This window comes from Ursus americanus, chromosome X (genome assembly GCF_024610735.1).
Source record: "Ursus americanus isolate L20-20 chromosome X, mUrsAme1.1.p, whole genome shotgun sequence".
Lineage (NCBI taxonomy): Eukaryota > Metazoa > Chordata > Mammalia > Carnivora > Ursidae > Ursus > Ursus americanus.
In genome coordinates, this window is record NC_142164.1 from 29225738 (window position 1) to 29251237 (window position 25500).

At 47.9% G+C, this 25500-nt stretch overlaps 1 protein-coding gene across 1 annotated transcript; it reads right to left on the reverse strand.

Moving 5' to 3' along the window:
- Positions 1-8: 8 nt before the first annotated feature.
- On the reverse strand, positions 9-16194 carry AKAP14 (A-kinase anchoring protein 14). The gene is given in 5 exon segments (XM_087859998.1): positions 9-164; positions 806-858; positions 3081-3260; positions 15702-15793; positions 15898-16194. Coding segments are annotated over 5 exon segments (582 nt in total). The 5' UTR covers positions 16055-16194; the 3' UTR covers positions 9-64.
- Positions 16195-25500: the final 9306 nt, after the last annotated feature.

Consider the following 25500-nt stretch of genomic DNA (forward strand, 5'->3'; position numbering starts at 1 on the left):
GTGCAGTATCGTATTTTTAATACATTTCTGATTAGAAGTCCAATCCTAAAACATTCTGTAAGAATTAGACACAATTGAATTAGAAGGGAATTGACTCCATTAAAATATTTTTGGCCTCAATAATGTCCCTCAGCCATTTTTCTCGAAAGCGAGTCATTCCTGGTCTGCAGAGGAAGAAAAACAAACATACCAAAACTTCTTAACATAAAACATTGAGCCAGGGATTCCCTGTTTATTCTGTTACATTCCTAGTGAGCAAGAAGTCTTTTGGGGGTGGGGAGCGAAGGTTGTCTGTATTTATTCTATAGGCCCAATCAGTAAAGGGATTAATGAGTTTATATGTAAAGATTCTCTAAAAGAGCTGCTGTACAAATAAAAGATTATTATATAGGACTTAATTCCATGTGACTGTGCCGTTTCCCATAGAAACAGTAGACATGACCCACTTTGCCCCCACCCTCCTTTAGCAGTTAATCTTCAAGTTTCTAATTACTGAAAAACAAGACATTAAAAAAATTTTTCTAGAACAGTGGCAGAATCCCTTCAGCCCATCCTAATGGGGTGGGTGGGCCAAAGAAGAAAAGTGACCATTACATGAGTTATCTGTGGCTATGGGCCTGCTAGGTTCCTGTAGTGGGATGACCTTTACCCACCACTCTTTTAAAAATAAGTCTCCAGGGGCACCTGGCTGGCTCAGTCAGTAGAGTAGAGCATGGAGCTCTTGATCTTGGGGCCAGGAGTTCTAGCCCCACGTTGCGGGTAGAGATTACAAAAAAAAAAAAAAAAGTCTCCAAATGTTCATTACCTGTGAACTAACGAAAGGCCCTCAAAGATATAAAAGACCTCAATGGGCATATCCTAAGAGAGAAAAGGATAACTGTTAGCTTATACCAATTAAACCAACTCCACTCAATTCCTTCCATCCCTACACTTGTCCATATGTATACTCTCTAATTAAAGTTTCTAGAATTCATCCTCCTTATTGGGATGTCTGTAGGTGGTAGTTCTTTGTCACTTCAAATCTCTGTTTCCCAAAAGATATTTTTGGCAACAGATACCTGAAGAATCTCTGCAGAATTGGAAACAAGTCAGGAAAGGCTTGTGCTCATCATGAATTGTCATTTACCTTCTTTTTATGTTCCACTTTACTCAATTGACAGTATTTACCTCTTAGGAGTAGCATAAGAATGAAATAATATAACCAAGGTTTGAAAACATTTTTAAAGCAGCATAAAAGTGGAGGTTGTAATATTGTCTCAGTGGTCCCCACCCATGCTCCCTTCCAAAATTATATTTGGAATTCTGAGCAAGAGCCCTTCTCCTAAGCCCTCGGTGTACAGTCTCCGGTCATGGTCTTGCTTATCTCCAGCAGCCTTACTTTCCAGTCTCCAACCTTGCCAGTTAGCAAGACAGCTGAGGGCAGGATAGATGACCAGGAGAAGTGAGATCTCCACGTACGTTATCTTTTTACAGGACTCCAGGTTCAAATAAGTTTGTAGTAGCATAAGATAAATATAAGACATAGTTGGCTCACTGTGTAGTCAGATGTGAAGCTCTGGAGGCCGACAAAGCCTCAGATAACTTCTGTGAAAGGATGGACGGCAAGGGGGGACATAACGTGTTTATGTCTGCTGTATTCCAGGCATTATGCTGAGAACCAGACCTGCTCCTTTCATGGCCCTAACCCTGGATTCGTGGACGTTATTTGGACTCCTTTCACACCAGCTATCAACATAGTTCACGTTCATGGTCTGCTTGGTGGCTATACGCCGTCATTCCTTCAAGTATTTGTTGAGTGCCTATTATTTGCCAGGCCTCGTTTTACAGCAAAACAAAAACGCCTGCCTTTGTGGAGCTTACATTCCGGTAGGGGGAACAGACAATAACAAGATAGTAAATTACATAGAATAGCAGAGGTGAGAAAGTGTCAGGGAGAAAAAGCAAAAGCATGGAGGAAGGGATAGAAAGTGTGATGTAGGAGGTGAGGGCAGGATGTGCACGTACTTAGGGGAGAGCGTTCCAGTCAGAGGGAACAGCAGATGCAGAGGCCCTGAGGCGGAACTCTACCTGGATTATTGCAGAGTCACAAGAGCACAACAGCTGGAGGAGAGGGAGGGAGGAGGAGGAGGAAAGCAGAAGTAACAAGGGACCAGGTCACGCAAGGCCCGGCAGGCCCTCACTACAAGTGTGCTCTGTGGGCCTGCAGCAGCAACACCTGGGAGCCCGTTAGCAGTGCAGAATCTCAGGCCCCACCCCAGACCTGCTGAATCAGAATCTTCCTTCCAGCAAGGTCTCCGGTTCGTTTGCATGCACTTTGAAGTTAGAGAAACGCATTGGAACATTTTAAACAGAGGAGCGACATAAATTCATTTTATGAGGCTCACTCTGGCTGGCGGCTGCTGTTTTGAAAAGATACACGTTGAGGGCAAGGGTGGAAGCAGACCAGTTAGGAGGCCACTGAAATGATCTTGGTAAGAGATGATGGTGTCTTGTACCAAGGGGATAGAAGTGGAGTGGTAAGAAATTGTTGGGTTCAGGACCTATTTTTGAAGATAGGGCCAATAGGATTTCCTAATGTGTTGGATGAGGGATGTGAGTAGTCAAGGATGATGCCAAGGACTTGGGCCATGAATGGAGATGAGAGGCCTGCGGGCGGGTCAGGTAGAGAAGGGAAAATCGAAAGTTCAGTTTTGGATACAAGAAGTGAGATGTTTATTAAACATCCAAGTGGCAGAGGTCTGGGCTGGAGCATAAGCTAGAGGTGGCATTTAAAGCCAGGAGGCGATAAGATCACCAAGGAGTGGAGTATAGAGGACAGGTTCAAGGGCAGTAGAGACTGAGAAGGAATGGTCAGTGAGGTAGAAGGAAAACCCAGATAGTGTGTGGTTCTAGCGGCCAAATGGAACATTTCATGAAGCGGGGAGTGAGCAGCTCCAGCAAGTGCTGTAGATTGGCCAAGCAAGATGAGGACAGAAATAGGACTTAAGTTTTACAAAGAAGGGGTCATCGATGACCTTGAGAAGTCTCCATTCTCACTGACGTCTCGTCTAAGCGAACAGGGCAGAAAAGGAAGAGCTTACTGGAGGTTTGTTTTTGGTGATCTTGACGGTGAAGTAAGCAGAGGCAGTGACTTGGGGCATGGGTCTCTTAGCGGTGGGGATGCTCCAGCGGACACAGTAGATGTAGTGGTAGCTGTGAACCAAGTCTTCCCTCGCTATAAACTCTGTGTAGTGCACCCAGCGGTCTTGATACTCCCAAGTCTGTTTCATATAAAAGAGAAAGAGCACATGGAAAGAAAAGCAAACTTCTATTCAGGTCCTCTAGGTAAAGGCAACACACAACAGGAGGGGTTACAGCCCAGCTTCGGGCATCCATTTCTAACATTTTTTATTGGAATTCAAACTAGAGTCAACTCCCAATTATCTCCGCAAGTGCAGGAGAGAAAAGGTGGAGCCGGCAGGAAATGAGTGAATAATGCAACATCCCTGGAGAGCGGGCCTTGGAACACAGAGGCACACACTCAGATGTGTAGATGCACCAACACACCACACACACGTATACACACTGACCTCCCTCCAGACCCTTACTTGGGACGCAAGTTTGGTTAGCTGGAGAGTGATCAGAAAGTGATCGGAACATGCGTTCTGCTCACTCCTCTTGGGAGGCCTAAAGGTGTGACTGGAAAGTAATGAGGCTGATTCCACAAGCTGTTTTTGAAAATCAGACTCACTTCAATGCAGCCATCGGTGGTATACAAAGTAAGTTTAGAAAAGGAATGAGTCGGGCACTAGGATCATCCAGACCCCTCAGATCCCTATTTTATCCCCTTGGTGAAGTTTTTCTCTCCAAAGCACGACTCTTACTAGTGCCGAGGGCCCACAGGGGTCACGGTGCGGCCCCAATTCTCAGCCCAGTGCCTTGAACGCTGTAGGTATTCAGCAAGTTCAACTGAACCCCCTTGGGTTGGGGGCACAGGAAGCTTCCACATCAAAAAAATCCCAAATTAAGTTGAAGGTCCACAGAAGGAAGGAAGGGGGACAGTTAACAGTTTCAGTGATGTGAAGAGGGACAGTCTGAGGGGAGATGGCCAAAAGATTTCAGACCCTCTGAAAAAAAAAGGTTGGCCTTCTGCCTCAGCTTACTTTATTTCAAACTTATACCCAATTGATTGTTTCAGTCAGCCAGGCAGGAGCACCGGACTCTAGATTCCCTGGGATCAGGATTGTATTTTACACAGATTGTCATTCCTTTTAATGAAGGAGCCTGCTAGTTAACCCTTTGCAGCCCATTGGAGCATGCCTTTCTTTCCAACTTCTCTAAGTGAATATATTTCTCCAGCCCTAATGTTTCATCTGTCACACAAAGACTTTGTACCATGGGAAGGGTCCCTAGAGATCATTAGGGAAGCCCCTCCCTTTGCCGTTGAGAACACTGGGGCCTAGCAATGGGAAGGGACAGTCCAACTCAACAGCTGGGACTGGGACCCAGGGCTCCCAAGCAGCCAGCTCAGTGCTCTCTCCACCCCACTAGATGTCTCTCCACCCCACCAGATTTTCTTCCTCTCAATTTGGTGTCCTAGTGTTGTTGTTGTTGTTGTTTTTCCTTTTGCGAACTAAGGCAGGCTTAGACACGTGAAATTCAGCTATCTCCATCAGGCCAGTTTCCCCATTTTTATCACTGTCCAGGCAGCTGACTCTTACGTAGCTCCAGTGAGTGTGTGTTATCCTTGTATTTGGTAATTTTTACATAACATTGCTTCATATACTCGCTTCCAGGAAACAATATCTCATTGTGCTACTCTACCATGGATGGCTTAGCCAATGACATATTATTGGACACTCAGAATCAACAGGCACCTGGAAGTATGTGCACAAAACTGTTACCACTGGTAAGTGACCCTTGAGGGAGTAGAACTGGTATGGTGAGGGTGGAAGGGGAGCTTTCGTTTTCTACTGCGTCCTTTTGCTTACTGGGGATTTTTCATTTTTTATAATGCCTTATTTTATTATAAAAATAATTTTTTTAAAGATTTTATTTATTTATTCGACAGAGATAGAGACAGCCAGCGAGAGAGGGAACACAAGCAGGGGGAGTGGGAGAGGAAGAAGCAGGCTCATAGCGGAGGAGCCTGATGTGGGGCTCGATCCCAGAACACAAGGATCACGCCCTGAGCCGAAGGCAGACGCTTAACCGCTGTGCCACCCAGGCACCCCTATAAAAATAATTTTAACTGGGTATTAGGCATTGGGGCTTTTCCAGCTTTTCTCTTATAAAGAACTTACTTGTATATTGCTGTTGCCGGATTGTGTTCCGTAAGAGAATAAACTAATTGTGCCCATTGGCAATGTGTAAGTGTACCTATCCCTTCCCCAAAACACACAAGCCTTTGGACACCAGGTTTAATCATTCTTATTCACATTGTAATACCTCAAAATCTTTTGAATTTGCATTTTTCACGGATAGTAAAACTGCATTATTTTTGTCATCAAAAAGAACTTTTCAGGGGCACCTGGGTGGCTCAGTCGGTTAAGCATCTGCCTTTGGCTCCGATCGTGATCCTAGAGTCCCAGGATCGACCCCTGAGCCCCGCATTGGGCTCCCTGCTCACTGGGGAGGCTGTTTCTCCCTCTGCCCCTCCCCCCAACTCATGCTTGCTCACTGTCTCTCAAATAAATAAATAAAATCTTTAAAGAAAAAAAAAAGAATTTTTCCTACTATGGTGGCCAAAGTATATCAGACCTTGATCAAAACTTTATTTTGCTGCTTAATCAGAAAGACTTAGAACAGGGGCGCCTAGGTGGCTCAGTCGGTTAAGTGTCTGACTCAGTTTCGTCTCAGGTCGTGATCTCAGGGTCATGGGATCAAGCCCCACGATAGGCTCCGTGCTCAGGGCAGAGTCAGCTTGAGATTCCCTGCCTCTCCCTCTCCTGCCCATTCCCTTGCTTATGCATGCTTTCACTTTCTAAAATAAATAAATACAGTCTTTAAAAAAAAGACTTTGGACAAATTATCCAACCTCTCTGAACCTCAGGGTTTCTCATCTGTAAAATGGGTATACTGATGTACCTACATGCAGGTTCATTGTGGGGGTTGGATGAGATCATGCATGTGAAGTGCTTCGCAGTACTTGACACACAGTAATGCTCAGTAAATAGTAACTACTAATTTGCCATCCCCTGGTGTACGGCGGACTCTGGGAAGTCTGCAATAAGCTTGAGAAAGCTCTCCATCAGAAATGTCTGACACTTAGATGGCAGACTTAACTTCTGGGCTCGCTGCATTAGCAGGGCTGGGAACAAGGTGATTTTATGTCAGTAGTTTTACAGAGCTTTTAACTTTTCAGTTACTTTCTAATCATCTTATCCTCATAACAGTCCCACACAGTAGGTAAGCTCTTCATCTGTGAACAAACAATGGTATGGAGAGAATAAATCTGTTTTCGACACACATATTAGAGTATCTCTGTGTACTTGACCTTTCTAGGGGCTGGGGACAGAGAACTGAGTAAAAGCCTCTGCTCTCATGGCCTGTATGATCTGTAGGTAGAAGAAAGGCAAAGGGTAAAACCTAGTATCTAAGGTAGAGCTGAATTAAGGGAAGAAGTAAATCAGAGAAGGAGAATGGGTTGCAGTTTTAGACGAGGTGGCCAGGAAAGGCCTCAGTGAGCAGATGGATTCTTTTTTAAATTGAGCTATAGCTGACATACAGTATTATATTAGTTTCAGGTATACAACATAGTGATTCAATATTTATGTACATTATGAAATGATCATGATAGGTTCATCACCGTGCAAAATTATTACACATTATAATGACTATTTTCTCTGCTGTACTTTTCATCCCTGTGACTATTTTATTTTATCTTATTTATTTTTAAAGATTTTATTTCAAGTAATCTCTGTGCGGAATGTGGGGCTTGAACTCACAACCCCGAGATCAAGAGTCACACGCTCCACCAACTGAGCCAGCTGAGCGCCCCGTGACTAGTTCATTTTATAACTGGAAGCTTGGACCTCTTAATCCCCTTCATTTGTTCTACCCATATCATACCCCTCTCCCCTCTGGTAATACCAGTTTGTTCTCTATATTTGAGTCTGTTTCTGTTTTGATTTGTTAGTTCATTTGTTTGGGTTTTTTTTAATTTTTTTAATTTTAATTTTATTTTATTTTTTATAATTTTTATTTTGTTATATTAGTCACCATACAGTACATCCCCAGTTTTTGATGCAATGTTCCATGATACATTATTTGCATAGAACACCCAGTGCACTGGTTTTTTTAGATTCCATGTGTAAGTGAAATCATATGTTATTTGTCTTTCTTTAACTTACTTCTTAGCATAATACCCTCTAGGTCCATCCATATTGTCACAAATGGCTGAATAATATTCTGTTTTATATATATCACATCTTTGTTATCCATTCATCTATTGATGGACACTTAAGTTGCTTCCACATCTTGGCTTATAGCAAATAATGCTGCAGTGAACATGGGGTGCATATTAACTTTTCAAGTTAGTGTTTTTGTTTTCGGAAAAATATGCAGAAGTGCAATTGCTGGATCATATAGTACTATTTAAAATTTTTTGAGGAACCTCCACGCTGTTTTCCACAGTGGCTGCACCAGTTTACATTCCCACCAACAGTGCATGAGGCTTCCCTTTTCTCCACATCCTCACCAACACTTGTGATTTCTTGTCTTTTTAATATTTGCCATTCTGACTGGTGTGACGTGATATCTCATTGTGGTTATGATTTGCATTTCCCTGATGATTAATGATGTTGAGCATCTTTTCATGTGTTTCTTGTCCATCTGTATATCTTCTTTGGAAAAAGTTTCTATTGAGGCCATCTGCCCATTTTTTAAATGGATTTTTTTTTTTTTGGTGTTGAGTTGTATGAATTCTTTATAGATTTTGGATATTAACCCTTTATCAGACATATCATTTGCAAAATATCTTCTCACATTTAGTAGGTTGCCTTTTCATTTTATTGATGGTTTCCTTTGCTATGCAAAGGTTTTTTTAGTTTGATGTAGTTGCAATTGTTAATTTTGTTTTTGTTTTCCTTGCCTGAGGAGACACATCAAGAAAAATATTGCTAAGGCTGATTTCTAAGTGTTACTTCCTGTGCTTTCTTTTAGGATTTTTATGGTTTTAGGTCTTACATTTAGGTGTTTAATCCATTTTGAGTTTATTTTTGTGTATGGTGTTAAAAAGTGGTCTGTTTTCATTCTTTTTTCTTCTTTTTTTTTTTAGATTTTATTTGAGAGAGTGCGTGTGCACATACAAGTGGGGGAAGGGGCAGAGGGAGAGAATCTTAAGCAGATGGCACTCTTTAAGTGCAGAGCCTGACTCAGGGCTCGATCTCACGACCCTGAGATCATGACCTGAGCTGAAACCAAGAGTCGGACATTCAACTGACTGAGCCACCCAGGCACCCCTCCATTTTCATTATTTTGCATGTGGCTGCCCAGTTTTCTTAACACCCTTATTGAAGAGATTGTCTTTTCCCCACTTTATACTCTTGCCTCCTTTGGCATAGATTAATTGACCATCTAAGTGTGGGTTTATTTCTGGACTCTGTTCTGTTCCTTTGATATATATGTCTGTTTTTGTGCCAGTACCATACTGTTTTAATTACTATAGCTTTGTAGTATAGTTTGAAATCTGGGAGCATAATACTTCCTGCTTTGCTCTTCTTTCTTAAGATTGCTTTGATTAATTGGGGTCTTATGTCGATCCATATAGATTTTAGGATTATTTGTTCTAAAATGTAAAAAAAAAATGCCATTGGTATTTATTGGGATTGTATTGAATTCTATAGATTGCTTTGGGTAGTATAGGCATTTTAACAATATTAATTCTTCCATTCCATGAGCATGATATATCTTTCCATTTATTTGTCATCTTCAATTTCTTTCATCACTGTCTTACAGTTTTCAGAATACACGTCTTCCAGCTCCTTGGTTAAATTTATTCCTACATATGTTATTCTTTTTGATGCAATTGTATATGAAATGTGTATTTCAGTTTCTCTTTCTGATAGTTATTAGTGTATAGAAACGCAACAACAGATTTCCGTATGTTAATTTTGTATCCTGCAACTTCACTGAATTCATTTACTAGTTCTAATAGTCTTTTGGTGGAGTCTTTAGGGTTTTCTATATATAGTATCATGACATCTGCAAATAGTGACAGTTTTACTTCTTCTTTACCAATTTGGATGCCTTTTATTTCTTTTTCTTGTTTCATTGCTACAGCTAGGCCTTGTACTATGTGTTGAGTAAAAGTGGCAAGAGTGGGCATTCTAGTCGTGGTCCTGATCTTAGAGGGAAAGCTTTCAGCCTTTCATTCTTGAGCATGATGTTAGCTCTGGGTGTGTCATATCTGGCCTCTCTTATGATGAGGTATGTTTCCTCTTGGCCCACTTTGTTGAGAGTTTTTTTTTTTTAAAGATTTTTATTTATTTATTCGACAGAGATAGAGACAGCCAGCGAGAGAGGGAACACAAGCAGGGGGAGTGGGAGAGGAAGAAGCAGGCTCATAGCGGAGGAGCCTGATGTGGGGCTCGATCCCAGAACGCTGGGATCACGCCCTGAGCCGAAGGCAGACGCTTAACCGCTGTGCCACCCAGGCGCCCCTGTTGAGAGTTTTTAATCATATTTGGATGTTGAGTTGTGTCAAATGCTTTTTCTGCATTTATTGAGATGATCATATTATTTGTATCCTTTATTTTGTTAACATGGTGTATCACACTGATTAATTTGTGTATATTAAATCATCCTCGCATCCCTGGAATAAATCCCACTTGATCATGGTATAAGATACTTTTAATGTATTGTTGAGCTCAGTTTGTTAATGTATCATTGAGGATGTTTGCATCTATGTTCCTCGGGGATACTGACCTGGAATTTTATTTTTGTGTAGTGTCTGTCTGGTTTTGGTATCAGGGTAATGCTCGTCTCCTTGAGTGATTGGGAAGCATCCTTTCCTCTTTAATTTTTTGGAATAGTTGGAGAAGGATAAGTATCAACTCCTTTTTAAATGTTTGGTGAGGGGCGCCTGGGTGGCTCAGTCGGTTAAGCATCTGCCTTTAGCTCAGGTCATGGTCCCAGGGTTCTGGGATTGAGCCCTGCATTGGGCTCCCTGCTCAGCAGGGTGTCTGCTCCTGCCTCTCCCTCTGCCTCCCCCCCTCATGCTGTCTCTCGCTTGTGCTTGCTCTCTCTCAAATAAATAAATAAAATCTTTAAAAAAATAATTGGTGAAATTCACTTGTGAAGCCATCTGGTCCCAGACTTCTTTTGTTGGGGGTTTTTTTGAGTACTGATTCAATTTCATTATTAGTACTTTGTCTGTTCAGATTTTCCATTTCTTCTTGATTCCAGTCTTAGAATGTTTCTAGGAATTTATCCATTTCTTCCAGGTTGTTTAATTTGTTTGCAACAAAGAATTTTTCAGACTAGTCTCTTATAATCATTTGTATTTCTGTGGTGTCAGTTACAACTTCTTTCATTCCTGATTTTCTTCATTCGAGTCCTCTCTCTTTTTTCCTTCATGAGTCTTGCTAAAGTTTTTTCAATTTTATCTTTTCAAAAACCAGCTCTTAGTTTCATTGATCTTTTCTGATGTTTTCTTTTAAGTTTCTATTTCATTTATCTTCTCTCTGATACTTACTATTTCCTTCTACTAATTTTGGGCTTTGTTCTTTTTCTAGTTCCTTTAGGTGTAAGATTAAAATTGTTTATTTGAGATTTTCAGATTTCTTGAGTTGGGCCTTTAGTGCTGTAAACTTCCCTTAGCGTGGAGTCTGCTTAAGTTTTTTCTCCTTCTCCCTCTGCCTCTTCCCCCCTCAAATAAATAAATCTTTTTTTAAGATTTTATTTATTTATTTGAGAGAGAGAGATCGAGCGCACGAATGGCGGGGAGGGACAGACGGAGAGGGAGAAGCAAACTCCCTGCTGAGCAGGGAGCCCAACGTGAGGTTCCATCCTGGGACTCCGGGATCATGACCTGAGCCAAAGGCAGACGCTTAATTGACTGAGCCACCCAGGTGTCCCTAAATAAAAAATCTTTAAAAAAAACACTTCCCTCTAAAACTTCTATTGCTGCATTGCATAGATTTTGTACTGTGTTGTTTCCATTTTCCTTTGTCTCAAGGTATTTTTTTATTTCCTCTCTGACTTCTTTGTTCAGCCACTGATTGCTTAGTATCATGTTTAGCCTCCGGGTATTTGTAGTTTTTTTCGTTTTCTTCTTGTAATTGGCTTCTATTTTCATACCATTGTGCTAAGAAAAGACGCTTGGTAGGAGTTCAGTCTACTTAAGTTTATTGAGACTTGTTTTCTGGCCTAACATGTGATCTGTCCTGGAGAATATTCCATGTGTACTTGAAAAGAATGTGTATTCTACTGTTTGGGGATGGAATGTTGTGGGTATATGTTAAGTCCGTCTGGTCTAATGTGTTATTCAAAGTCACTTTCCTTATTGATTTTCTGTCTGGATGATCTATTGATACAAGTGGGGTGTTAAAGTCCCCTACTATTACTGTACTACTGTCAATTTCTCCCTTTAGATTTGTCAATATTTTCTTGATATATTTAGGTGCTCCTGTGTTGGGTGCATCGATATTTACAAGTCTTATATCTTCTTGTTGAATTGACCCCTTTATCATTATGTAATGCCCTTTGTCTCTGGTTACAGGTTTTGTTTTAAAGTCTATTTTGTCTGGTATAAGTATCGCTACCCTGGTTTTCCTTTTTTTCCTCCCGTTTGCTTGGAATAGCTTTTCCCATCCCTTCACTTTCAGTCTGTATGTGTCTCGAGGTCTGAAGTGAGTCTCTTTTAGACAGCATAGAGATGGGTTTTGGTTTTTTATCCATTCAGTCATCCTGTGTCTTACGATTGGAACATGTAGTCTATTTACATTTAAAGCAATTACTGCTAGGCATGTAGTTAGGATTAGTTTGTTAATTGTTTTCTGGTTGTTTTTATAGTTCTTCTCTGTTCCTTTCTTCCCTTGTGATTTGATTACTTGCTTTAATGTTATGTTTGGATTCCTGTGTCTTTTGTGTGTCTGTTACGGGGTTGGGGATTGTGGTTACCGGCAGGTTCATATGTAACACGCTATGTATATATCGCAGTGTATTTTAAGTTGATGGTCACTTAATTTGGAACACATTCTAAAAGTGCTACATTTTTAATCCCTTCCTCCGAGACATCGTATTTTACATTTTTTCATTTTGTGTGTCTCTTAAATAATTATTGTAGCTATAATTGATTTTACTACTTTTGTCTTTTAACCTGCATACCAGCTTTATCAGTGATTCATCTACTAGCTCTACTGTATGTTTGCTTTTACCAGTAAAATTTTTTCTTTCATAATTGTCTTCTAATTATGGCCTTTTTACTTAAACAAGTCCCTTTAACATTTTTTGTAATGCTGGTTTAGTGGTGATGAACTCCTTTAACTTTTGCTTGAGAACTCTATCTCTCCTTCAGTTCTGATTGATGACCTTGCTGGGTAGAGTATTCTTGGTTGTAGGTTTTTCTTTTCAGTACTTTGAATATATTGCACTACTCCCTTTTGGCCTGCAAACTCTCTGCTGAAAAATCAGCTGATCGCCTTATGGGGGTTCTCATATACATAACAATTTATATTCTCTTGCTGTTTTAAGATTCTCTCTTTATCTTTATTTTTTAAAATATTTTATTTATTTATTTGACAGAGAGAGACAGCCAGCGAGAGAGGGAACACAAGCAGGGGGAGTGGGAGAGGAAGAAGCAGGCTCCTAGCGGAGGAGCCTGATGTGGGGCTCGATCCCAGAACACCGGGATCACGCCCTGAGCCGAAGGCAGACGCTTAACGACTGTGCCACCCAGGCACCCCTTTATCTTTAGTTTTTGCCATTTTAATTATATGTGTCTTGGCGTGGGCCTCCTTGGGTTCCTCTTTTTTGGGGCTGTCTGTCCTCCCTGGACCCAGATATCTGTTTCTTTCCCCAGGTTAGGGAAGTTTTTAGCTATTATGTCCTCAGATAGGTTTTCTGCCCCTTTCTCTCTCTATTTTCTTTCTGGGACCCCTATAATGCAAATGTTTATATGTTTGATGGTGTTCCAGTGGTACCTTATCCTACTCTCATTTCTTAAGAATTCCTTTTTTGGGCACTTGGGTGCCTCAGTCGGTTAAGTGTCTGACTCTTGATTTTGGCGCAGGTCATGATCTCAGGGTTGTGAGATTGAGCCCCGCATCAGGCTCCCCACTAGGCAAGGAGCCTGCTTGGGATTCTCTCTCCCTGTCTCTCTGCCCCTCCCCCACTTGAGCACGCATTCGTTCTCTCTCTCTCTCTCAAAAAATAAAAGTAAAAATATTTTCTATCTCTTTGTTGAAGGTCTCACTGAGTTCATCCATTCTTCTCCCAACTCTTATATTCTTGTGGGTATCTTTATGACCGTTACTTTGAACTCTTTATCAGATAAATTGCTTATCAACGTTTTTAGATCTTTTTCTGTCGTTTTGTCTTGTTCTTGTTCCACCGTCTCATTTTGTCTGACTCTGTGTGTTTGTTTCTATGTATTAGGTACATCAGCTCCATCTCCTCCATCTTGAAAGTAGTGGCCTTATGTAGAAGGTGTTCCGTGGGGCCCAGTAGTATAATCACCCCTCATCACCAGAACCAGGCACTCCAGGGGTGTCCCACGTGTGGGCTGTATGCACTGTCCTATTGTGACTCAGCTGTGACTGCTGTGGGGGTGCTGGTGAGCAGAGCCGAACCTTGGCCCTCTGGCTGCAATGCCAGGTAGTGACTATTGTGGGCGTGCTGGTAGGTGGGGCTGGCCTCCCCTTGGGGCATGAGTTGCTTTGGAGGGACACTGGTCTTGGCCAAGGCTGCCCACCACATGTGGCAGGGTGGTGATTGCTCTGGGGAGATGCTGGTCCCAAATGAGGAAGTTCCTACAGATCCCTGCCCCTTTGGCACATAACCCTAAAGTTAGCCAATAAATCGTCTTCACATATAGTCCAGGCACCTTCCAAACCACTGCCCCTGTGCTTGGTCTCAGGGAGAGTGATAGTATGGGGGCCCTTTAAGAGCAGAGTCTTGGTTTCCTATAATACTTTGGCTCTCCTGGAGTTAAGTAGGCCCCCCTGATTTTCAAAGCTCCTGGGATGAAACCCTGCTGATTTTCAAGGCCGGATGTTGGGGGGGTTCATCTTCCCGGTGCAGTCTTCAGGGTGGGTGGCGCCCAGAGGTGGGGCTTGAACCTCCCGCTTCTCAGGGAGTGCCTGTGCTGTCCCTCCCACGTGTGGTGTGCCGTGCAGGGATTTAGTCCCCGACTTTGTCTTGGTCCCTGCTACCCTTCTTAATACGGCTTTTTCTTTATATCTTTAGCTGTGGAAGAGCTCTTCTACTAGTCTCCAGGTCATTCTCAGAGTGAGTGAACAGGCGGCATCTTAACAAAGATCTCAAGAGAGGTAAGGCATGAACCGTGAGAACAGATCGCAGGGGAGAGGGTTCCAGGCAGAGAGCACTGCAAGTGCAAAGGCCCTGAGGTGGAAGCGTGCCTGGCAGTTGCACAGGAAGGAGACAGGTGTGGCTGCAGGGAGGAAGGTGAAAGGGGAGAAGGCAGCAGGTGATGACTCTGAGCCATAAGTTGGAGGGAGGAGGGGACTCAGATCACTTCAAGCTCTGTAGGCCATTGTCAGGACTTACTTTTGCCTTTTACTCAGAGTAACTGGTGGCATTGTTGGGGGAAATTTTTCTGCTTGTTCTGTGTCCCATTCCAGTCTGATTCACAAACCCTGGGTGCAGTAGGCAGAGGCTTTTGCCCGACTCCAAAGGGAGACGTTCTCCAGAGCAAGGAGGTCCGAGAGTAAGTAGTGCTTTGCACCGTGCGTCTTGTCTTCACTGTGCTCTAGGTACCCCGTGTAATGGAGATGTGCCTTCTGGGGTGTAAGAGGGTGTGGAACCACCTCGCTTCCACCTGACTGGGCCTTCCTGGGGCCTAGGAAACTGCCCTTGGGGCTGGAGGCTGTGATGGCCTGGCCAGAGAAGCAGAGACAGCAGGAAACTTCTCCGAGGGGTGAGGAGTTTGCCTCCACCTGTTTCAGCTTGTCCCTCTTCTGAGGAAATACAGTGGGTAGGGATTTCAAGCCATTTTTTAATCCACCCCGCCGGTTATGCAAAGCAGCCCACGGCCTTCTCTCCAGAGCTGCCAGGATAAGCCACACAAATGGGTCAGAGCCAGGCACAGGCGGAAAAGAGAAACGAACTCACAGGCATGCACATCATGGTGTGCGGGCATTATGTTCCAAAACCGAAGCAGAAAGACCCATCGGCATCCCCTCTGTTAATACGAGATTTCTAAAGTTGGTGATGACAAACTCCCGTTTTGGAAGAACGGCTCCCTCCTTAGGCCACGAGGCCCCCACTTAGAGCACTAGTGTGGGAAAATTGCTTAACTGGGAGTGTCCGGTTTTCCGAGGGAGCTGTAAGGTTAGGATGATAAAAACAGGGAAATACGCTTGTGCCTTTCACCGTCAAACCATACCGTGTTGATTTTGGAAACCAGAATGGGACAGTGTTTACTTCTTCAGTCGCCTTTGAAATCATCTAGGGTTTCCGGGTTTTACACTTTTCATCAAATGCCCCTTCTCATTGCTCCTCACCCTTGTGTACCGATCTGGAGCCGTCAGCTAACTTACCAGCACGAACTCCTCAATTTGTTTGCGGCCCCTTTCCGCTGTGAATTCACCGTGTGTGATCCACTTGATGTTTGTGATTGGCTGTTCAGCTTCTGCAAAAAAAAAAAAAAAAAAAAAAGGTGAGAGTCTGTTAGCTGCCTGGTAGTGTGGCATTATGTGATGGGACAGTCCTCCAGGCCTGCAAGAGGGTTACTACCTTCCAGAGTCTTAAGAGCCGCGTGGATGGCCCTCTTCACTAATGCTAGAGCCAGCTCGTTCACATTGCCGTTGTCGTCTTCTCTGTCTGTCCCCTGGCCTGCAGGGCTTTGAGCCACACCCGTCTTCTGGATTTGGAAATTTTTAGTCCCATCCATTTTCTTTTGCCTGGAAAAAGAAACTCAAGAAGTTATCTCTTGCGCATGTGTGTGCACATGTACGGACACGCTCATTTAAGTTCAGACCGCCGCTTGAAGGGAACAAGACAGGAAGTGGCTGTTGCCTCTAGGGGGGCAACAGGGGCTTAGGGGTGGGGATAGGAGTGAGGCCTTAATGGTTTATCCTTTGTGCCTGGCTTCAGAGATCTATTTTTCCTGAAAACCAAGGATTTTCAGATTCTTATAACCATGAACAGTTTAATCAAGATGTAGTAGAATGAGTCCTAACTTCTTTGGAGTTCTTTTTTTGTTTTAAGGCCTATTTTTTTTTTTAAGATTTTATTTATTTATTCGACAGAGATAGAGACAGCCAGCGAGAGAGGGAACACAAGCAGGGGGAGTGGGAGAGGAAGAAGCAGGCTCATAGCGGAGGAGCCTGATGTGGGGCTCGATCCCACAACGCCGGGATCACGCCCTGAGCAGAAGGCAGACGCTTAACCGCTGTGCCACCCAGGCGCCCCACTTCTTTGGAGTTCTAACAGTATTGATTTCTAATTGAGTCTTCAATTTCTTTTTGAAGATTGTATGTATTTATTTGTCAGAGAGCACAAGCAGGGGGAGCGGCAGGCAGAGCAGGCAGAGGGAGGCGGGCTCCCTGCCGAGCAAGGAGCCCGATGCGGGACTCAAACCCATGATCTGGGATCATGACCTGAGCCGAAGGCAGTTGCTTAACCGACTGAGCCACCCAGGCGTCCCTAGTTGAGTCTTTAATAGACCCTCAGTCCCTGCTTAGGCAACTGAGGGCACATGGCTCTTTTTTTTTTTTTTAAAGATTTTATTTATTTTGTTAGAGAATGTGCACATGAGCAGGGGGAGGGGAAGAGGGAGAGGGAAAGAGAAAGAGCAGCAGACGCCCCACTGAGCACAGAGCCCGAGACAGGACTTGATCCCATGACCCTGAGATCACGACCTGAGCCGCAATCAAGAATCAGATGCTTAACTGAGCCACCCAGGCGCCCCGGTTTTAATTCACTCTAAAGAGCTATGTGCCCTGGGGCGCCTGGGTAGCTTAGTCAGTTAAATGTTGGACTCTTTTTTTTTTTTTTTTAGATTTTATTTGTTTATTTGACAGAGAGAGACAGCCAGCGAGAGAGGGAACACAAGCAGGGGGAGTGGGAGAGGAAGAAGCAGGCTCCAGCGGAGCAGGGAGCCCGATGCAGGGCTCCATCCCAGGACGCTGGGATCATGACCTGAGCCAAAGGCAGACGCTTAATGACTGAGCCACCCAGACGCCCCAAACGTTGGACTCTTGATTTCGGCTCAGGTCGTGATCTCAGGGTTGTGGGATCGAGCCCTGTGTTGGGCTCTGTGCTCAGTGGGGACTTTGCTTAAGATTCTCTCCTTCTCCCTCTGTCCCTCCCCCTGCTCATGTTCTCTCTCTCTCTCTCAAATAAATAAATAAATTGAAAAAAAAAAAGATAAAGTGAATTAAAATCGTTAGAGGCAATACAGCATGGGGGGGTGGATTTTCAGTTTTTTCTCTTGGATTCTCCAGGAGTACAAATTATATCATCTGCCAGAAAGTATCATTTTTTTACCATCTTTTTTCCTAAAATATATACTTCCATAGTATTTGCTTTGGTGAACACTTCCAGAAAAATGTTCAGTGGAAGTGAAGATAATGTGCATCCATTTGTGTCTGACTTACATGAGCGCGCCTTCTGCTGTTACATCATGAAGTATGATGCTGGTTTATGGGGAGAGATCTATCACATCAGGAAACTGCTCTGTTTTCGTAAGAGGTTTATCATAAATGATCACAAAATTTTCCAAACGTTTTTAACATCTATTGAGATTGTGAAACTTAATAGTTATTCGGGCTGTGAACAAGGGTTCGTCACAGCGCTAGGACTCTTTGCACATTTTCCATCTTTTCCCTTGAGTCTTGGATTCTCTTTCTTTCCTGGTCTCTTCACTTACGAGAAATCGCTTACTTCTAGCACGGTTACGCATCCCTGCGGGCGATCCTTACATGGGGGGTGCTGTATCAAAGTGGGTATCTCTCTCCAGAGGGAGCTCGTTATTTTTCTATAAATAGCAGCTGCCAATTTTGGGGTGTTTAATGTGCCTCGTTTCATCTAACTCACCCCCACCCCATGAGATCGTGCACTAGACACCTTCCGTTTGCCCTTTCCGATCCACTCCTCCCCATCTGCCCTGCTCTCTGCCCTGGAAGGCTGACCTGAATGGACAGCTGTCCTGTGCCCTCTGGCTTCCAGGAGGTTCCACACAATGTGGAGACCAGACTGAGGGAGGAGAATGAGGGCAAGTGATATGTTCCCTGGGGAGCGGTCCCCCCGCAGTGTCCCCTGTGGCTGGAGCGGGCCCTGCTTGTCCCAGGGCGGGGGGTCTCGCTTCTCAGCCTGGTAAGGGCAGTTACACTCTCCCCTCAGCCCTGTGGCCCCACTGTTCTAGCCCCGGGGGAGCCGCACTTGCCCTCGTTGCCCTCTTGTCTGCCTATACCTTCGTAAACACTCCCTTCGCTTAACCCTTCTCTACGTACCCTGCTCTTAGTATGCCAGGTTTCCTGCTGGGACCCTGAGTCACAGAGAGACGCTTGTTACCACGTGAAAGGGGGAAGCCAGGTTCACGGCCAGACCGTCTGGCTCCGCAGCCAGCGCACTCAGCTACCCTGCCCTTCTCCCTCCCGGACTCGCAAAGGGTTGTGGGGCCCTGTTCTTACATTCCATCTGAAGTCCAGAATGTGCTCACTCGCTTTCTGTGAGCCTCCTGCAAGCAGAGTCACCCTTTGTTCCCTTTCTCATTGTTGGTTCCAGGGTGTGCCGGGGGCTGCCCGAAGCAGCCCAGTTCCTGTGGCCGTCAGTCCAGGAATGGATTGAACAGCCTCTTAAGCATTCAGTCATGCTGGCTCCCGTCCATTTGCGTCTCAGTCTTAGCATTTTAAGCTGGTTTGCATCTGCCTCTGTTCCCTGTTGCTGCTTCCTGGGGGTGGACGAGGCCATCTACTGGGGGATGACAGAATCTTCCCAGGCTGCGCATCCCAGAGAGTGAGGAGAGCCTGAGGGGTGGCCCATGAGGGAATCCGAAGCCCCTTAACCCTAGAGAACTGGCTGTGCGCAGCCTAAGGGCCAGGCCCATTTGGCCCCAGCGGTTTGCTATAAACTCTGTAGTTAAAGACAACAGAGTGTTTTGGTGAATTTATGAGGCTTTGGTGAGTCAACCGTACAGCAACTTGATCGTTGAAAGAATGACCTACTTGGTGACTTGGTCGTTCAGTGACTTGGGTTTCAGCAAATTGCCTCTTGATGAATTGAATAGAACCCAAATCTGTGACCTCCAAAACCAGGCAAAGGAGGTGGGGGTCTCATCCATGGAAGGACCTCCTTAAGACCTTCCCTGGGGAGCCCTGTATTCCGGCAGGAGAGGGAAAGGGGAGCGGGGCTCTGGAAGCAGCTCAGATTGTGTCCTCACACGTCCGTGGTCACAAATCCTTCTTAAGTGTCCCTCCGACTGGCCTGTCCTAGTGCTTTCTCCCCCCTTCCTTCCTAACCAGAGAGGCCAGGTGTGCGGCACGGGTGGGAAGGGTCAGGGGTGTGGTCAAGCCCAGGCCGGGGGAGGCCCGGGGAGAACCAGTGCAAGGCCTCTTTGCGGAGCCCCCCCACCCTTCACAGCCGCGGTACCTGAGTGGCCGGGTCCTTGTTTGGAGCAGCGCAGGCCAAGGAAGCCCCAGACTCCCAGCAGCTTTGCCCCAGGGCTGCCAGGCGGAATGTTTACAGGTGCTTCCAGGGCAACACCCATTCCCACCAATGGGAAGCCAAGCCCTGATGTGTCCGCCTGCTTCTGTTGGTGAAGGAGGGGACAGTCCGTCCCAGCAACAGTGTGACCTCCGCACTGTGGTGTTCGTGGCCAGCTTCTTCCCCGGGCCGGGGTGAGGGGGCTTGCAGGGCTGTGCCCGGAGGATCAGGATGACAGGCATGCGGCAGCGGTCCCTCCTCTGCCGGCCGCTGTGTGCAGCCCCGGAGGCCAGCTCTGTACTGGCGTTACCGGGGACACACTGTGGCACCGGGCATGCTAAACCGAGTGCGGCTGACCTCACTGACGGAACTTCTTGCTTCTCTACACCCGCGTTCTGAGGTTAGGACCGCCCTCGGGTGCCTGATTGTTTTCAGAGATGTCTTTCGTGAATCAAGGATGAGCTTCCAACGTAGTGGTTATCAGCCTAGACCCAGGAACAGTTCACTTCACATTTCTTAGCTTCTTTGTCTACAAAACGGGGATAATAGTGCCTGTGGAATAGGAGTTTGAGGGGAAATCAGACGATTCACGGAAACACTGGGAACGGTGCCCGGTGCATCATAAGCTCTCTTTACAGCGGTCACGTAGTTTTTCTAGTAGTAGTATTAATGGCAGTAGTAGTATCAAGTGTTCTTCTAAATGGTGACATCAAAAGTTGTGGGCCCTGGGGCGCCTGGGTGGCTCAGTCGGTGAAGCGACTGCCTTGGGCTCGGGTTATAATCCCAGGGGCCTGGGATCGAGCCCTGTGTTGTCGTCCTCATTGTGGTTGGGCTCCCTGTGCTCCCTCTCCCTCTGCAGCTCCCCCTGCTTGTGCACGTGTGCTCTATCTGTTAAATAAATAAATAAAATCTTTTTTAAAAAAGTTGTTGGCCCTGTGTGAAGACCCAGTGTTATTTTATTAATTTGATTAATCTGTGAAATCCCTCCATCGCACAACCCCTGCTTTGACCACCTTGCTTTGGGTACGAAGTGCTTGGTTTCTCATCCTAAGACAACCCGTCTTGATCCCGGTGAAGAAAAGAAAGTGAGTGTCCTTATCCAGAATGAGCTGCTGAGCTCGCTGCCTGGAAGACGCGGCGCAGGTCAAGAGCCTGCTGGCGTGATGGCGGAGTGCCGTGGGGGCTGCGGCTGGGAGGGAGAAGGGTGGAAGGGACTAGTGTCGCTTACGGGAGCTCAGCCTCTGATCCCAGACAAAGGGTGTCACATCCCAGCTCTGCCACACACTGGCTTTGTGATTTTAGGTAGGTTGTTTAACGTCTCTGAGCTCCGCGTGTACAATGGGGATCTTCATAGCAGTCACTTCGTACCACTGGTAAGACGAAACGAGGCGATTCGGAGGGAGCCGTCAAAACAAGGAAAGGCACCCTGGGCGCACAGTAAACATCTGTTACCGCGATCAGGGTGCTGGAGACTAGCCGCAGCAGATGGAATCCAAACGCAGTGGAGTCCGAAAGAGTCCGCCGCTTCCCCAGAGCGGGGCGAATTTGCCTGGGACAGGAGGGACAGGTGTGTCGCGCTCTCTCTGGTCGGGCCCAGCGCTGCAGCCAAGCCAGGAGGAGGCGTTGTGCGACGACGCGGTCGCTGGTGAGCTCGCAGGCTCCAGAGCTGCCTGTGCTCTTCGTGATGATGAGCGGCCTCAGTTCTGCGCCCACACAGCCCATCGGACCCAGCTGCTGTGAACCTTCTAGTGCCACAGCAGGCCCGGATCCACAGCCCTGTCCTCCCGGAGGGCCTGGGAGGCACTCGTCGTCGCGTCAGCTGCGTTCCGAAAGGGCCGCGCTCCAGCCTCCTTTGCGTCAAGCTTTGCTGGGCAAAGGCCGCAGGACCTTTCCTGAGAAGCCCAGGCCACTGGTGAGAGACGTGTGGGCTGAGGACGAGCGCTGGGGTTCTTTTTATTTATTTGACAGAGAGAGACACAGCGAGAGAAGGAACACAAGCGGGGGGGGGGGGGTGGAGAGGAAGAAGCAGGCTCCCAGCGGAGCAGGGAGCCCCATGCAGGGCTCGATGCTAGGACGCTGGGATCACGCCCTAGGCCGAAGGCGGATGCTTAACGACTGAGCCACCCAGGCGCCCCGGCGCTGGCGTTCTTAACTGCCCAGAGGAGAAGGACGTGCGGGCAAGTGGCAAGAAGCTCCTTGGAAGCAAGGTGCGCTCATGGGGGAGGCCGGGAGAGAAGGCGCCCCTTTCAACCAGGAGCTTCGACTCCGCGGCCAGCACTTGACCTCCCCCGCTCTCCCCCCCAGCCAAGCCTCTGGCCGCGGGCTCTCCGGGCAGAGCGGCCTCTGAACTCGGGCAGTGCTGAGGCCGTGCTCCCGAACTGCGCCCTACTCGGGTGCTCTTGCTCTCCCCGGAGCAGCTGAGTGTGGCCGGGGATGGAGGGGAGAGGACAGGAGCGGCTGGGACATGGAGGAGGAGCCAGGCCAGCCCCTCGTGGCCCAGGAAGCTCCAAGCCCAAGTCCCCACCTTGCTGCCCCCCACCCACCATGGGCCTCTCCTCACGGAGGGCGTCCTGCCTCCTCGGAGCGCCCGAGCCCTCGCTCCCGGCTCGGACACCGGCCTGTGGTGCGGTGACGCGCCTCGGTGCCCCCGAGAGAACGCGGGGCCGCAGCACGCCCGGGCTCCGCGGGACCAGCCGCGGGAGGCTCCGCCGCCGACCTTGCGCCGCTTGCCCGGAGCCCGACGGGCCTGGCCCCTAACCGGGGCTGCCTCGCTGGGCCCGCCCCCCGCCCCGGGGACAGACAAGGCGAGCGCCTCGCTTGGCCCGCACGTGGGGCGTGGGGCGGGTTTGCACCGGAGCGAGGCGCCCGAGCCCCAGGCCTGTTGGCTTGGGCGGAGCGGCCTCCGGGCCCCGGCGGTTCGCAGCAGAGCACGAGGAAGGGAGCAGAGCTCAAGTCGGGCCCGCTCCGGGCCAGTCCACACCCGGGCCCTGAATCGGATTCTTTCCCCCTGTGTCCCTTCAGTCATTTCCGCTCCGTCTTGGTCTCTGCCCACCTGGTCGCCCCTTCCCCCGTTTATCTTCACACCTGCCCCTGCCCAGCAAGGCGGTCCCACTCCGCCGTGGAGCCCGAGCTAAGTGCTGACACCGCCTGGTCAGGGGAACCCGGCAGCCAGCACAGAGCTTTGAAGGCCCCGGGCCTGCGCGGGTGGCGGCACCGTGGGCGAGGGAAGGTGCAGGGAGGACCAGGCCCCAGCCTCACTGCGTGCACTAGGCCGGGGGGCAAGCTAGGGCGGGCCCACGGGAAGAGAGGACCAGCAAGTCAAAGGCAGCAAGGGGGGGGGGGCCTGGGCAGGTTGCAAGCAGGTAGGGCTGTCGGGCTGCGCTCCCGGTCTAAGAAGCCGCCAGACTGTCCCAGGAAGGGCACGAGGAGGTGGGAGCCCGGGGCCTTTCCCAAGCTGAGGCCCTTCCTCCCGCAGTAAAGGCCAGGGACCTATACTGGTCCGCCCCAGGTGGGCGGGTCCCCGAGAGTCCTGCTGCCCCAAGACGTCTCCGAACATTCCAGCCATCCTCGAGCACACGGGTCCTGCACAGGGCGAGTGCCTCGTCGGACAGTGCCTCACTCGGAACAAAAGCACTGTGGCAGAGCTGTTCCCAGCTGGCTGGACTTCTGCCGGTGCTGCCTTGAATCTCCACCCCAGTGATAAGCACGGTGGGCCGCTCTTCCAGGCCCCGGATGCAAACTCCAGGGTGGCCCGAGGAGACCTGAGCCCTACCCCACCCCCAAGACGGGGCTCTTACAGGTAAGAGAGGTGAGGGGGCTTCTGGGGACCACCCTGTATTCCGGCCTCCAGAAACCAAGGGTATCAGGCCCAGAAGGAAAAACCTTCTCTGTGGAATGGAACAGACATTCCCCAGCCACGTGTAGGCGGCGCACAGCCAGGGTGGGCAAGGTGTTCCAAAGAAACTCTTAAACACACGGGAAAGATTGTTGTTTTCTTGGGGCTGTAATGCTCAGTGTTTCCACATTCTTCTGCCTTTTTCTGCTGTCTTTGGAATTACAGTTCTTTGGGGTGATCATTGGAATTGCAAACTTGTTTGGAAATTTTATTACCTGACCACTCTCTAGCCCATCGGTAGGAATTGGCTTCTTCACGGTTTCTGGAACTGAGGAAGAGCTGCCAGGAAACAAGACAACAGAGGACACAAAATGTGTTCCAACGGGACGCCTGGGTGGCTCAGTCGGTGAAGCGTCTGCCTCAGTCGGTGAAGCGTCTGCCTTCGGCTCAGGTCATGATCCCAGGGTCCTGGGATTGAGCCCCGCATAGGGCTCCCTGCTCAGTGGGGAGTCTGCTTCTCTGCCCCTGCCCCTCCCCCTGCTTGTGCTCTCTCTTTCTGACAAATAATTAATAAATTAAGTCTTTTTAAAAAATGTGTTCCAGCTAATAAAGCAACAGTTCCGTGGGTTTATGCAAGACCTGCTAGGCCATTTCCTGACATGATGCCCGGAAAAGAACCATTAGGTCGCTAATCCTGAATCAAGATTTGTGGGAGTCCCACAAGCAGTGCTTTGGCTCTTCATTGCAAAAAAGCCTTTGGGGCTGGCGACGCATATTCCACCCAACAGCATCAGACACACGGCACACCAGAGAAACCCTTAGCAGTGAAAGAGCACGCGTAGCATTGGATTTGTTCTTCACAGGAGTTTCCTTGTCCTTTATGGACAACGCACCAAAATGTGAAGCTTGTGAGAACACCGTGACCCTGGCCCAGTATGCTGTAGGGCCTGTTTCAGCGTTGTCTGAACGCAAAGGAAGAGCACGCCCTACGAGAATGCTGCAGTGTGCGTAAGCCTCGGGGAGGCACTATTCGGCCAGCGGGTGTGGATGAGTTAGAGGGAGGAGAGGAGTGTTACACAAGCACACACACGCCCGAGCCAAGCAGCAGAACGCCAGACTCTGGGTATCTCACGTCCGCATCGACGTACCTGGGGAGGAAAAACTCCAACTGTTCCATGTGCCTCGTGTCTCACAGAAGTACAGTAGAATAACTGTTGTCCTCGGGTCACAAAAGTAGCAGGCTGATAGGAAATCTTGAAAAGCAGGTGATGCCCAGCTCTCAGCCCCCACCCCCTGCCCTCATCCAGAAGCTTCCTGGTGAGGACGGCTGGCTTCAAGTGCGTCCACTCATCACTGTAGAAGGGAACAAGTGGCAGCTGCCGGGGGGGGGGGGGGCGCCAAGGCGACACTCGGTTCTTGCAGTGGCATTAGGCCGGATTCTGCTCTCTGCTCTCAGAAAATTGCTTCAGAGCCATCGGTGTCTTCACCGAGCCTCGCATTGTCTGTTGTCTTGGACTGCGGTGCTCTGGGAACGCCTTCGCTGCGATCGTTCACTCTAAGAGGGACCCCTGGGCCGCTGCATTTGGTCACGTGCTGGGCCTGAGGGTCCCCCAACATCACGCTTGGGCAAGTGCCTTTTGGGGAGCTAGGAGTGGGCTGGATGGCTATTCAGGGGGTGCTTACAGTGCCAGCAATGATCCCTTCCACATGCACACGGGTGTAGTTACAAACCACCTCGAGGACGTGACTTCCTGACCGGCTCGGATACCCAGGGACGCGTGCAGGGCACATACTAGCCCCGCTTGAGAGACGGGAGACCTGACGCTCAGAGCAGTGAAGCGACTTGCCTAAGGTCA